Genomic DNA, 12,875 nt, shown 5'->3' on the forward strand with positions numbered 1-12,875 from the left:
CGTGGTCATGGAAAGTGCCGAATGTTTAAAATTTCGCTTGCTACTGCATGCTCTGTGCCTTCTGTTCCCCAGGAGTGACGGCACGAGAGTCTCGGAGTCGAAGCCGCACTCCTTCATCTGTAGTCACTTTATTGACAATTGGATATCAAAGTAACCCAACAACGTAAGTTACAACGCTAGCATTTCCCCGCCTGTGTACAAAAAAACCCCAGCACGGGAAAAGAAAAGGCAGCTCCACCATCGTCGTTCGGGCTGCGTTAAGGTCTTCAGTTATGGGCAGAGACAATGTTTGTGCAGATACTTTCGCTGACATAGTCAAAGATAATTTACTTTTTTCTCTTAACAGAAAGAGCAGATAAAAGACATGAACAATTCCTATTACCATGATCTTTTCATTTTTCCTCTTTTCGTTTGTCAACCAATGAAAATGCGCTGAGAGCTCTGCGTTGATACTTTTAGAATTTGTTAACATTTGTTTGTGGCATGTCCATTTCACCTAATAAAATCACTCATTTCACAGCATAATCAATACCGCATGGTCACAAAATCTGCTATCGGCTTCATATAAAAGTCGAACAAGAAAAAAAAATACAATTTAATGTGTGGAAACGAGCATAAACGTAGCATTTTTTTTAATTTCGAAGGCCGTGTAGCAGTTTTTTTTTTCCGCATTCACGTTGCACCTGACACGGCTTTACGTATTTTCTCAGCAGCGTCCATTTCCTGGCCCGCCTAAATACATGTGTTTCTCATCGGCGTTTTAAAGAACGTGAGATTTCCTGATTGTGGCGTAGTATGACAAGACCGTTTTACCTCTCTCAGAAATTGCTTCTATGGCCAATGTAAACCGATTTAGCAACAGTCCGGCAAGCTGCAGTGACAAAGTTGTAAAAGGAATGGCTTTCAGTTATCCGGATTCTGTTACGTGCAAATAGAAAACTACATACATGGTCGTGTCCCCTCACACTCATCAGGTATCGAGGTCAGCTAGGTATCGGCCCCGCAAGTTCGTGGTACGTCGAGAAAGTAGACCACCTTAGCGAACGAGCCATCAGAGGGATTCATTTAACAATAGAACGCTCCCTTAGTTGTCGGTGGCTTATCTTACAACACATCACACTGGTTTGTTTTTTTTCGATTGTATTTAACAGTTTGACAGTATTGGACTATTGCCTTCAGATGTTCAAGGCAGGTGCGGTCAATCGCATTTAACTTCCTGCGCTGAGAGAACGCTAGCAGAAAATTTAATTTTTTTTTCTTTTCACGACCTCTGCAGCATGTTGGGAGAAAGGCATGTATAGTATAATATTTTCTAAGTCAATTAGTTATATGTAGCAGCTCCGACGTGTTCAACAAGAGCATTGTCGTATATGTAAAAATAATGCTGAGATGGTGTTACTCATTTGGCTTATATTATGATTAAGTTTGATAGTCTCAAGGCCGGGTTCAGTGAGCTATTGTAGCGTAATTGTGCAGGAAGTCCCGGAAGTATATGTGTGTTTGCTATGCCAACCATAAATAGGATCCTACTTTTGTCTTGCTTGTTTATCTCCTTTTACAGCTCTCGTTGCAAGGTTGAAACTGGAATGTCATTTGCTATTATTTTACTCTGAATCGTTTGAGCCTAGCTATTACCAAAAAAGACAGGTGCAGCATCTTTTTCATTTTACATGAACGCTGACCATTACAACTACCACTACTACGGCGCCACGGCTACACGGCTTGGCGGTATTTGATCTTCAGGCAGGTTTCGACTAGATCTAATACAAGATCGACGCGCAGTGCAGGCACAATTCTAGTCTTGGAAGTCTCCTTAGCAAGTGCCTAACGAAGGTGTTCCTAGCACAAGGTGAAATCACGCGCGCGGCATTTTCGAGTATATAACAGAAATACCAGGCGCCGGGCGGTTTCAAAAAAAAAAAAAAAATGCACGCCCTGCCGAGAACGGCCCTTTTATTTTTCAAGATTTCCCGGTCAAACTATCCTCTTTGCGATTACTCAACGCAGCTCAAAGCTCTCAAAGCCACACCGCAAAACGACGGGTAGGAACAGGCTCAAAAATGCCTCGCAGAACGGAAACGACTGCGCCGCTCAGCTGCCTCGGCATTCCGCTGTTTCGGCACTCCGCCGCTGGCGGCGCTGTTCCACCTAGGTGAAGGTGGCGCCATACAACGGGCGCCCGGTCCCTATAAGGTATTGACTAAGATAATCGCTAATAGAATCAGGACAACATTAGACTGCAATCAAGCAACGAATCAAGCAGGTTTTCGGAAACGGTACTCTATTATCGATCATATCCATACCATCAACCAGGTGATAGAAAAATACACGGAATATAACCAGCCCTTATACATAACATTCATTGATTATGAAAAAGCATTTGACTCAGTAGAAATCTCGGTGGTGATGCAGGCATTACGAAATCAGGGGGTAGACGAGCCGTACATAAAAGTGCTGGAAGATATATATAGCGGCTGCACAGCAACCATAATTCTTAATAAAGAAAGTAACAAAATTCCGATACTTTGAAAGGGAGCAGTTAGGGATAAGGGTAGATGTAGAATACCTCAGTAATCTGCGGTTTGCTGATGACATTGCCTTGCTAAGTAACTCGGGGGATGAACTGCAAATAATGACTTAGACAGAAAAAGTAGAAAAGTAGGCTTGAAAATCAATATACAGAAGACTAAGGTAATGTTCAACAGCCTCGGGAACGAACAGCAGTTTACGTTAGGTAGCGAAGCACTGGAAGTAGTAGGCGAATATGTCTACTTAGGACAGGTAGTAACCACAGATCCAGACCATGAAAAGGAAATAACAAGAAGAATAAGATTGGGATAGAGCGCATTTGGCAAGCACTAGCAGATTATGACTAGCAGCTTACCGGTATCGCTCAAGATACAACAGTTGCATCTTACCTGTACTCACCTATGGGGTTCAAACATCTAGGCTAATGAAACGCAAAGGGCTATGGAACGAAAAATGGTAGGGGTAGCATTAAGAGATAGGAAGCGCGCAGAGTGGGTCAGAGAAATAACTCAGGTTACTGACATTCTAGCGGAAATCAAGAAAAAAAAATGGGCATGGGCAGGACATGTAGTGCAAAGAGAGGATAACTGGTGGTCGTTTAGGGTAACAAACTGGATTCCAAGGGAAGGAAAACGTAGCAGGGGTTGGCAGAAAGTTAGGTGGGCAGATGAGGTTAAGAAGTTCACAGGGGTCAAGTGGATGCAGCTAGCACAGAACCGGGTTAATTGGAAAAATATGGGAGAGGCCTTCGCCCTGCAGTGGGTATAGTCAGGCGGACGATGATGATGATGACTTTTGTCAAATGCGTGCTAATGTTCGCATGACTCCTAAATGACCAGCTGAAGACTTATCGTGGCATGCGTGCAAGATTTCTGGCCGGAGGTCGGATGGCACAACGAGAAGAAAGGTTTCCTTGTTGTGCTGAAAGTTTCTCTTATATAGGACGCAATTGCAAATGCTGTAGGAGGATAAACCCCGTGTGAAAGCACGTGGGACAGCTACATCAAGGCCTTCGAGATGCTCAATAAGCGGGCGTAAACCGGGGTCAGCCCGTTGACGCTGGGCCATGTCGGTGGTTGTGACTACAGCAAGAAACGGGAAGTCGTCGTCTTCGCTGCCGGGAGGGGCAGCATCAACTGGTGCATGCGACAAGCAATCGGCGTCGTGCTTACGGCCGCACTTGTATACAACTGTAATGTTGTACTCTTGGAGACTAAGGCTCCACCTTGCAAGCCATCCAGAGGGGTCTTTGAGGTTGGCTAGCCAGCATAACGAATGGTGGTCGCTCCCAGCCCTAAAAGGGCGTCCGTAATGATAGGGTCGGAACTTAGTTATCGCCCAAACTACCGCGAGACATTCCTTTTCCATGATTGAATAGTTTGCCTCTGCTTTTGAAAGAGAGAGACTCGCGTAAGCGATAAATTTCTCAGTGCCATTTTGTCACTGAACCAGAACGGCACAGAGTCCAAAATTACTGGCATCGATATGAATATCCGTAGCAGCGTTTTCATCAAAATGGGCAAGTATCGGGCCGGCCTGTAGTCGCCAACGTAACTCGTTGAAGGCATCCTCTTGATCTTCTTGCCACGTGCCTCTTGGTTCCGAGAGGCATGCGGCAATATTGTAACGCTACTGAAGAAGACGAGGTATTGCGTGCCAGAAGAAAAGGAAGAAGCGGTGGTGTTTTGGAGCTAGTAGGCCGCTCCCATCTGCACAGTAAATAAACAACCCTTTACTATATTTCATTGTTAACGGAGGTTTGACCTCTTTTCCAGTACCAATGGCACTGCAAGAACAACTGGAGCTTCACCGCAGTCACCGACTTGCTGGACTGCCATCGCTTTTTTTTCTCTTCTATACCTCATGTCAGTAATGTCACGTTCATTTAGCGCTCGGACATGACAGTTGCCACCTTACAGCAATTTTTGGCTCACAACACCGGCCATCAACGCCGCATTTTTCATGTTAAAAAAAATGGGCCGTCACGGCAGCAATCATGCCTGCAACAAGAGTTACTGTGCACCTTTCTCACACCATGCACATGATGTTTGCATTACAAGATTGGGGCAGAAGACCCCCATTTCATGGGAAGCTCTAAGCAGCACACTAGTGCCTTTCAAAGTTCCGCATTTGCATCCACATAATGTGTCAAGAGAGCCACAGTTTTCGAGACAGGGGTATGATGTAGGTTAACAACAGCTGAGCATGATGTCTTTCATGTTGCCCTTGAGAGGCAGCACTTTGGAAAGGTGCACATTAACCATACCTAATGCTATGCATATTCTAATCTGCAAATTTCTTGGCTGCAAGCAAATCGAAAAAGTGTGTACTGCAAATGCCAAAGAGAGGTTGTGACCACCCAACTCGCACGTGCACGCAATGAGGTACACCAATGAATGATGCATTATCAATGGAAGTACCGTCTCCCAAGTAGCCATACATAAGTGAATTCTTACGTTTATTAAGTGCCACAAAGCACAGAGTCCATCTTTTTTTTTTTTTTATGCCTGGTTTATAAAAGTGGAAATTATTTCCCACTCTGAACAAAGAACACCATAAAAAATTCAAACGTTCCTGCTATGCTTTCCAGCGTTTAATTGACTACTGGCTCATTTCATGTGTTTTACAACCTCTCACTTTCCTTCCTTTGTCCACATAACAGTGCAACACTTTTTCCACTGCTGCATCACATGAACAGCATTTATCAAGTCATACAACAGCAAATGCCTCACTTACCTCCGTTGACAACTGCCGATTTGAAATCAATGAAACGTCTTCTCAGGTACCTGGAAAGTAAAAGGAGCAACAAGGAATGTGATGCTTTGCACTGTAATGATACACATTATGGCGCACATAGCTCCTTTCACATATATAGTATCTGAATTCATATGCAACTGTGACCATTTCTGCAGCTGCTTGCCTGATGCGATTATAGGCAAGTCAGAATCAATATTCTACAGTGCCTTTTGTGACAGCCTAATAAGAAACAATGGAAAATGGCAATGAGAACACAGTATTCAGAAATGCAGCGGCTCAAGACTCGCAATAGAGGGTTTACAAAAGTACGTCTGGCAACCATGAGCCGCACGCTGATCCCGCGCTGGCCGCCATATTTTGTTCGCTCCATCCGTTCGCTTCGTGTCCGTCCGTCAGCGCTCGCCGTTCTGTTCGCGCTTTTCACGTTTTAACCTAGTGTGCTGTGCTTGGACCTCTCTTCGGTCCCTGGCGATTTCTGTTAGCGACGCCTAGAAGCGTATTTTGACAGCCGAGACCTGGCGGGGCCCACCAGCCGCGCTGCCGAGCGCAGTTACAAATTGCTCTACGAGTCGTGCATGGGCCCCTCGGCAATCCGCAGCGTCATCCCTATCTAGGTACAGCATCTAGAGTTCTGTAATATGGATTATTTTTTGTCTGTGCGCCTTTGCTGTTTACTTAAACGCCTATGAGAGATCATCGCGAGTTTGTTTGCTTGGTTTGCGCAATCGCCGTCGCTCATCCCACTGGAAGATACTTGGTTGGTGAAATGAGCGAGGATGCATTTTATTTTATGATAAAAGCATCGCGTAATTTGACGTAAGTTGGACTGGCGCTTAGCACTTTCCTTCCCATGCCGTCGACGCAGTAGCTGGCATTAGTCTCGGAAATAATCGGGGGCTGCGTAAAAACAAAAGTGCCATGGTAATTTGTGCTTCCAGTGATTGAATATTGATTGGTGTGCGATAGGCGATGACGAGCTAAATCTTTGTAATTAATTGTTCAGTTGATGAAATAAAGAAACGAAAAAAAAAAGAAAAAATTGGAAAGTCAGGGTTTAAAGGTGTCAGAATGAAAAACCAGTGCTTGGTGATGCTAAGGAAGAAAATTTAGAATGTGTAATTCATTAATTGAAATAATTGGCGAATGTGTTCAAAAGCCGATTGTTGCTGACGCATGCGTATTGGTGTATAAAAATATAAAACGTCAAAAAATAAATAAAGAAATGATAGAAATATAACATAACATACGTAACAGAAATATAACATACATAACAACATATAACATACTACACTTGTGTGTAGTATGTTACTTTTGATGAATTCATATTTCACTGCATTGTATTATTTTCGCCCCTCCTGCTAGGGCCAGTTAGAGCTTGCAGTAATTGGTTAAATAAAATAAATAAATAAAAGAACTAAAATATAACACGTGAAGAAAGTAAACATGTGCGTGTGTGTATGAGAGAGAGACACTATCGCGTTATACCTTTAACGGCGGAGCTTAAGTGACCCCCTAATTTTTCTATAACGAAATGACATAATATAAATCTGATTTTATGAACACAGCCAGTCACAAAGCACAAACACTTCGCTGTGATGTGAGTTGACTTTTCAAATTTCTTTGCGTTTCAGCAGAGTTCCTCCTCCTCCGAGTTCCTCGAAGCTTCCAATGTCAGCGCTTTCATATGAGATTACGCTTGAAATGTTTACTTTCTGACAAAGGGAATAAACAAGAAATCGACATATTTAAAAATTCCAGTGAATTTCAGGTAGCTCTGAATTAGCGAACCATCGGGTGACTCGAAAAAACACACAAAAGTGAAGCGCACGCTTCGTTCTTTTATCAGCCGCGCTGGCAGGTATAAAACCTGAGCTGCGCGCTCTGGACGTGGACCGGTCGAAACGGGCTGCACGTGAGCATGTTACAACACACTAGTGGGGTGTCATCTTTTCCTGCTTTTTTAGACGCCGCGGGTTTGGCAGCCGCTTGCTTTTGCAGCGTGAAACACGCACCTCGGGCGCACTAGACAACCGCGTATTGCTCTCTGCACCAAGCGATACCATTTCGTACGACTGTGAAAAGTAGTTTCGGTAATCATGCCCGTGTCTTAAATCCAATACAAAATGGTAAATGCAACCTACGTACAAAATCTTTCAAAGAACGTATTGGCACAATAGCGTTCGTTATACATGCATTGCTCCTTCTCCCGTGTCCTCCATCGCAGCATAAGCTTACGTATCCTTCAAGTTCACAAGGCTCCATAGCGCGCAAAACAACCTTGCTGTTTTAAGTGTTAGCACATTCTGTGAGCTAGCTCCCAGTCAGAGGGATGTGCAGTAATGCTTTACATGATGCGTGACCCTTGTAAAGCCGATTAGAACTACAAACGAACGGTCGCATACACGCGTATACCTTGATTCCGTGTGCGTCTACGACGGTACGCTGGCTGCAGAAGGGCACGCAACAATAAGCTGGCATCATTCCGAATAGAGCTTGGAGCTAACAGCGACTGCTGTGATGTTAAAAGATGAAACAATCGCTTGTAAGCATTCCAATGCACCTTTCTGTGCATGCACGGGTTCTACGAAGGCGCACGTTGACAGCGTACTCGATGGGAGGCGCGGGCTGGCGCGGGCGGACTGAGCAAAACATGGCCGCCGCGCACAGTTTCTGCTTCTTTCACTAGATGGCGCTAACTTTTGTAAAGCCTCTATTGTGTTTATTTGAGCCTTCTTGTCTGGTGACCTGTCTTTCTGCGCAGACACAACAGCATCGACCAGCGCAACGTAATCAACAAAGATAGGGGTAGATACCACGTGTGCGCGCCACTAAATGAGGAGTGTGTCCGAACTGCTAACTTTCTTTGTACATAAACAGCAACTCTTTTGGCAGCAATGCCCCTGACATATCGCACTTTTCACCCAAGCCAGGAATAAGTGAGGCTTCCAGTATTTCCTTTCGAGCTGTTTTTTGCCTTGTCCCACAATAGTAGTTTTGTGCAGTGCAGGGGAGTGGCAAGTTTGAGCCACTGGCTGCTCCCAAGAAACGTTCATGTTCCCTAAGGCATCGGCCAGTCCCACAGCTGAGTGGTATACGACACGGCTTCTTCAAGCCGACAAGGGCTTTGCCAGAAGGGCCTCTTAAATGTGAAGATGAATGAAGCTATAAACAAAGATATGCGCCCATTTAGAGCCTTCACCTACACCTTTCAAAGCTATCCCCGGAAGATCCTATTAAGCTTGACAGCTCAGGAAGGATGGCACAGTGTCAACTGTGCGATATTCGTGCACATTGAGGAACTTTTCTATTCCACATAGTTCAGCGAAATGCGTAACGAAATTGACTTGTACCCAAGTGTCGCGCTCCAGAACGCCTGAGGTGTCACCGTAGAGCACTTCCTCCAGCTACTGGCTACTTACCTAAATTCTACACTTGTGTGCTTTAAGGGAAACATTTATGTGCAAAGCAATGGCTCGTGCGTCACCCCAGTTTTATATGATATTCTTACCCCATTTTGACTGTCTGCTGTTGCAGGAACTCGACACAGCTCACTCGAGCGTAGTTAAAGTCTGCCGCTACGTTAACGACATTACAGTAGCCTTTAATTTATCGGACACATGTCTGCTAAAAGTTACAGCAGACAAGATTTTTTTAGCAATTGTTCCGAGCAACTGCACTTTACAAGGCAAACTCCCTTCAATTTTCAGACCTACAAATTGTATTTAGCCACAACGATCATGTATGCTGGAGATACATGCCGCGGTTCAGAAAGTCACTTTTGCTGTTCCATTTGCGACACTCCACGGTGATAAAGCGAGGTCTGGTTGCTTCTTGCTTCAAGTCAGTATTGTCTAAGTCTCGTGAGTCCATAATAGCTGTTTCGTGTGCCACACAGGTCGAGAAACTGAGCAAAACCAGCTACCCAAAGGCTCTGGTGCAGGCAGTAGCAGAATCACTATTAAAGAAGACCAAGTGCCCTCAATCTGATCTTTGTGCGTCAGAACACCAATCAGAGAAGGACAAAAAGTACGAGGTTATGTCCTACCAATTTTAGGTAGGCATCTATTATCTTTAAAATGCGTAATAATCATGTTGTTCTTAGTGGCTTTGAGTCCTCCAAGCTCTCCAACAATAATAACACCAGATTTGCTGAACATCATAATCTACTATTACCCAAAATCAGGACTAATTATGGCAAACAAACTGCATACTTTTCAGGCATATCTGTGTGGAATTCATTGCCTTCTGAAATCAAATCACAGCATACTCTTTATTTATTTCATAATTCATTAAAGACTTACTTACTGTCTACCTTGTTTTGTTCCTCCGACTAAAGGAGTTTCTCTGGATCGTAAGATTGCATTATCAAATTTCTGCAAATGTTGCACTTTTGTTTTCAGTTGTTGATTATTTAGAATTTTCTATACTGTTTATCGTTTGCATTGTATTACATATTATTGTTAGTTGTTCTCTCCACGCTTGTATATTTTTTTCTTATAACTGCCTAGTAAGTTACCCGCAAATTTTATTCATTTTGTCATAGGAGGCTCCCCGGACAGTTTATACTTCGGGACCTCCTTCTGTAATACTGATAACCATGTACATGTATCTAACAATAAAAAAAAAAAAAAAAGTTAAAATAAAGTGAAAGCCTAAAGTCTCACATAATCTCAAGAGGATTGCCTCGAAGTATGGCGTACAGTTCGCGTTTTCCGCACCGTGCAAGCTCTCACAGCTGTGCAGGCTTGTAGAATAAGGGCCACGTCGCCGAGATGATTGCAAAAAGAGGCACCAATATGTTCCCTGCTGCACAAGTGCCTACCAGAAACCACTCAGCTGCGGGAGAGTGTACCAGATGTATTAATGAACACCTGCATAAACGTTCCTTGGGAACTTGCCCTATAAAAAGTGCTCAGGCCCTGCACTGCACGAAACTACTAACGAGGCAAAAAACAGCTCGAAAGAGAAATACTGAAAGCTTCACTTACACACGGCTTGAGTGAAAAGTGCGTCAGTGACATCCCTGACAAAAGAGTTGCTGTTCATGTGCAAAGAAATTTAGCGGTTCGGACATGCTCCTCATTTAGCAGCATGCACACGTGGCGTCTACCTCTTGATTAAATGTTGCTGCTTCTATCTTTGTTGATTATGTGACACTAGTCGATGCTGTTGCGCTTGCACAGGAAGGCTGGTCACCGCACAGAAAGGTTCAAATAAACACAGTTGCAAATAGCGTTTGTCCCCTTCTCTTGTCCTTATCTGCCTCAGCGCTTCCAAAAGTTATGATGCTGAAGAGATTGTAGCACTGTGTCAACAAATCCTTTCTAAGAGACTTACCCTCAAGGCCTATGTGGTGGTCCAACAAAATCAGAACATGCAAAAACAAGTCAGCCAGAAAGCAAACAACGAATGAACAATGCCCCAAGTTTTATTCAAGGTGCTCGAGTCGCAAGCAAATAATTGAAAAAGTGGCCTGGTATTGAAAGAAGGTTTTGAGTGTGGCTCTGTTTACTCAGGGGTGTACGAATAATGAAAAATTCAAATCAGTGAAGAAAATTAAAACAATGGTCATCTCTTTAAACTAGAACTGACCAAGAGTGCAGAGAAATCGAACATAAATACCGGTTTTTTGTAAAGGAAGGACCTGCATGAAACCAACTGGAGCTGTAACAGCACTGCTGAATACATGAATTTATAGTTAACTTAGTTAGTTATAGTTAACATTACTGCCAAATGTTGTTTGCATCACAGTGGTGAACACGACTGTTGTCTGCACTTGTGAAAAAACCCAAGTGAGAATGACAGGTTCTTTTTCTTATCAGTTGCCTCAGTTTGCACATATTGTCGAGAAGGCACAAAACAGCCCCATCAAGTTATGAGGATGCTTCACAGTTCCGCAATGAAGCATTGCGGTGAAGCGTGCAGTGCAATGAAACTGCAATGAAGTGGAAAATTTTCCAATATTTGAAAATTCAAATAAGAATACGAATTGAATTACATAATCAATTTAATTTTGAACAACTGCACATCCCTTTCGCATAGCAGTACGGCATTACCACTGAAGGGGTGTCCTTTTCAAAGTGCACCTTTTATCATTTTTGCTGGTGGTGTCAAAATGATCATCTCCATCTTTAAGCTAAACCCTCGCAGTGCCTAGGCTCTTTCCAGTGTAGGGTAGTCAAAACAGGACAAACGCTATCAAGCCTCAGCGAAAGCAGAGGAAAGTGTTGCCTTTTTTCTGCAGTATCTGTGACAAAAAGGTTAGAAGCAATCATTCTGAAGGTGCAGGGATATTTGATGGCATGTAAGGCTGTGCTTCTCGGGCATTGCGACTGGAGTGAGCCATCAAATGCTAGATGGCTGGTTTCGAGAGACCGGCTGTGTGCCCCTCCTTTAAATAAAATATGTTGTCTTTATGTTGTTTAAAAGCTGCGCGAGCAAGCTTTGCAATTTAATGGCACCTGTCCTGCAAAACACATGGCAATGCATGAATGAAGCGACTGAAATAGCCAAGTATAAAAATATTGGCATGGGAAGCTACCGGATGTATAATTTGGCAGTATCGATGTGGGCTACTCCAAGTTGTTGGTTGAGCAATACTGATTTAGCTTTGCTTTCCTTAAATAAAATGATCGTGCATGTATACTGTCACACCATTAAAGTTACCACGGAACTTTCTGGCAGGTTTGACAGGACCGGTTCGCACACCCAGTGGACAGCGACGCATGTCATAAGACCAGGCCCAACAGAACGCTTCAGTTTCCTCTTCCTTTTCTCGGCTCTCCTTGACACTTCCCCCGTCGCAGACAAGGACCCCACGGCAAGTCAGTACTGTCAGGACGAGGATGGCAAGGTCTCGCAACGTAGGTAACCTCAGTGTGTGCCGAATGTCGACCAGTTTTGGTGATGCATGCAAAGTGATAAGATCCCTAACCTTTTCAAAATTAACATAGGGACCAGTATTGTGAGCGAGCATTTTCTGGCTTAAACCAAGCTTTCATGTTGGATGCCAAAGCCAGACCCACTCGCCAGGGAGATAGGTGACCTGGCAATAATCTTAGCGGGATTTCAAGTGCTGTGGTGAGGTGAGAGTTCTCAGCCGGGTTATCCAACAGGCTTCTTCAGCCCGGCAGAGGACACTTCAGGATCGGCATCTGTGAAGAGTGGAGGATGCTGTCAAGGTGTGTCGAGGAGAGCGGGCATAAAGAAGAAAAACCGGACTGTAAAATGTTGCTTCTTATTGAGCTGTATTGTGTTATAAATGATAGCACAGACCCACTTCTTGAAGTTGATGGCGATGTAGATGGAAAGCATGTTGGTGAGTGTGCGGTTGGTTCGCTCGGTCAGTCCATTTGTTAAGGATGGTAAGGAGTAGACTGTCAAAAATGCATTGTGCACAAGCGAAGGTCTTCCACAATATCCACTGTGAACTGGGGACCTCAGTCGCTTATCGATACTCATGGTGGCCCATGGCGAAGTGTAACAAAAGTGTAACAGGTGACCTGGTGCGCAGTAGCTGATGTTTCACAATAACGCGTGCGATAATCAGTGCAGATCCAGCGGTTCCAGTCATGAGACTTGGGAAAGGG

The 12,875-nt window shown here is 44.0% G+C and overlaps 1 protein-coding gene across 3 annotated transcripts in view; it reads right to left on the bottom strand.

Annotated features, from left to right (window-relative positions):
• The window catches only part of Miga (mitoguardin), a 272,249-nt gene that overhangs the window by 215,765 nt on the left and 43,609 nt on the right, over positions 1 to 12,875 (bottom strand). For all 3 annotated transcript variants that reach the window (XM_084607736.1, XM_084607734.1, XM_084607735.1), the window contains one exon: positions 5,266 to 5,315. In XM_084607736.1, the coding sequence (XP_084463862.1) occupies positions 5,266 to 5,315 (50 nt within the window). The remainder of the gene's footprint in view (positions 1 to 5,265; positions 5,316 to 12,875) is intronic.

The sequence above is a fragment of the Amblyomma maculatum genome, chromosome 6 (assembly GCF_055883805.1).
Source record: "Amblyomma maculatum isolate TAMU_Amacu chromosome 6, ASM5588380v1, whole genome shotgun sequence".
In the NCBI taxonomy this organism is placed as follows: domain Eukaryota; kingdom Metazoa; phylum Arthropoda; class Arachnida; order Ixodida; family Ixodidae; genus Amblyomma; species Amblyomma maculatum.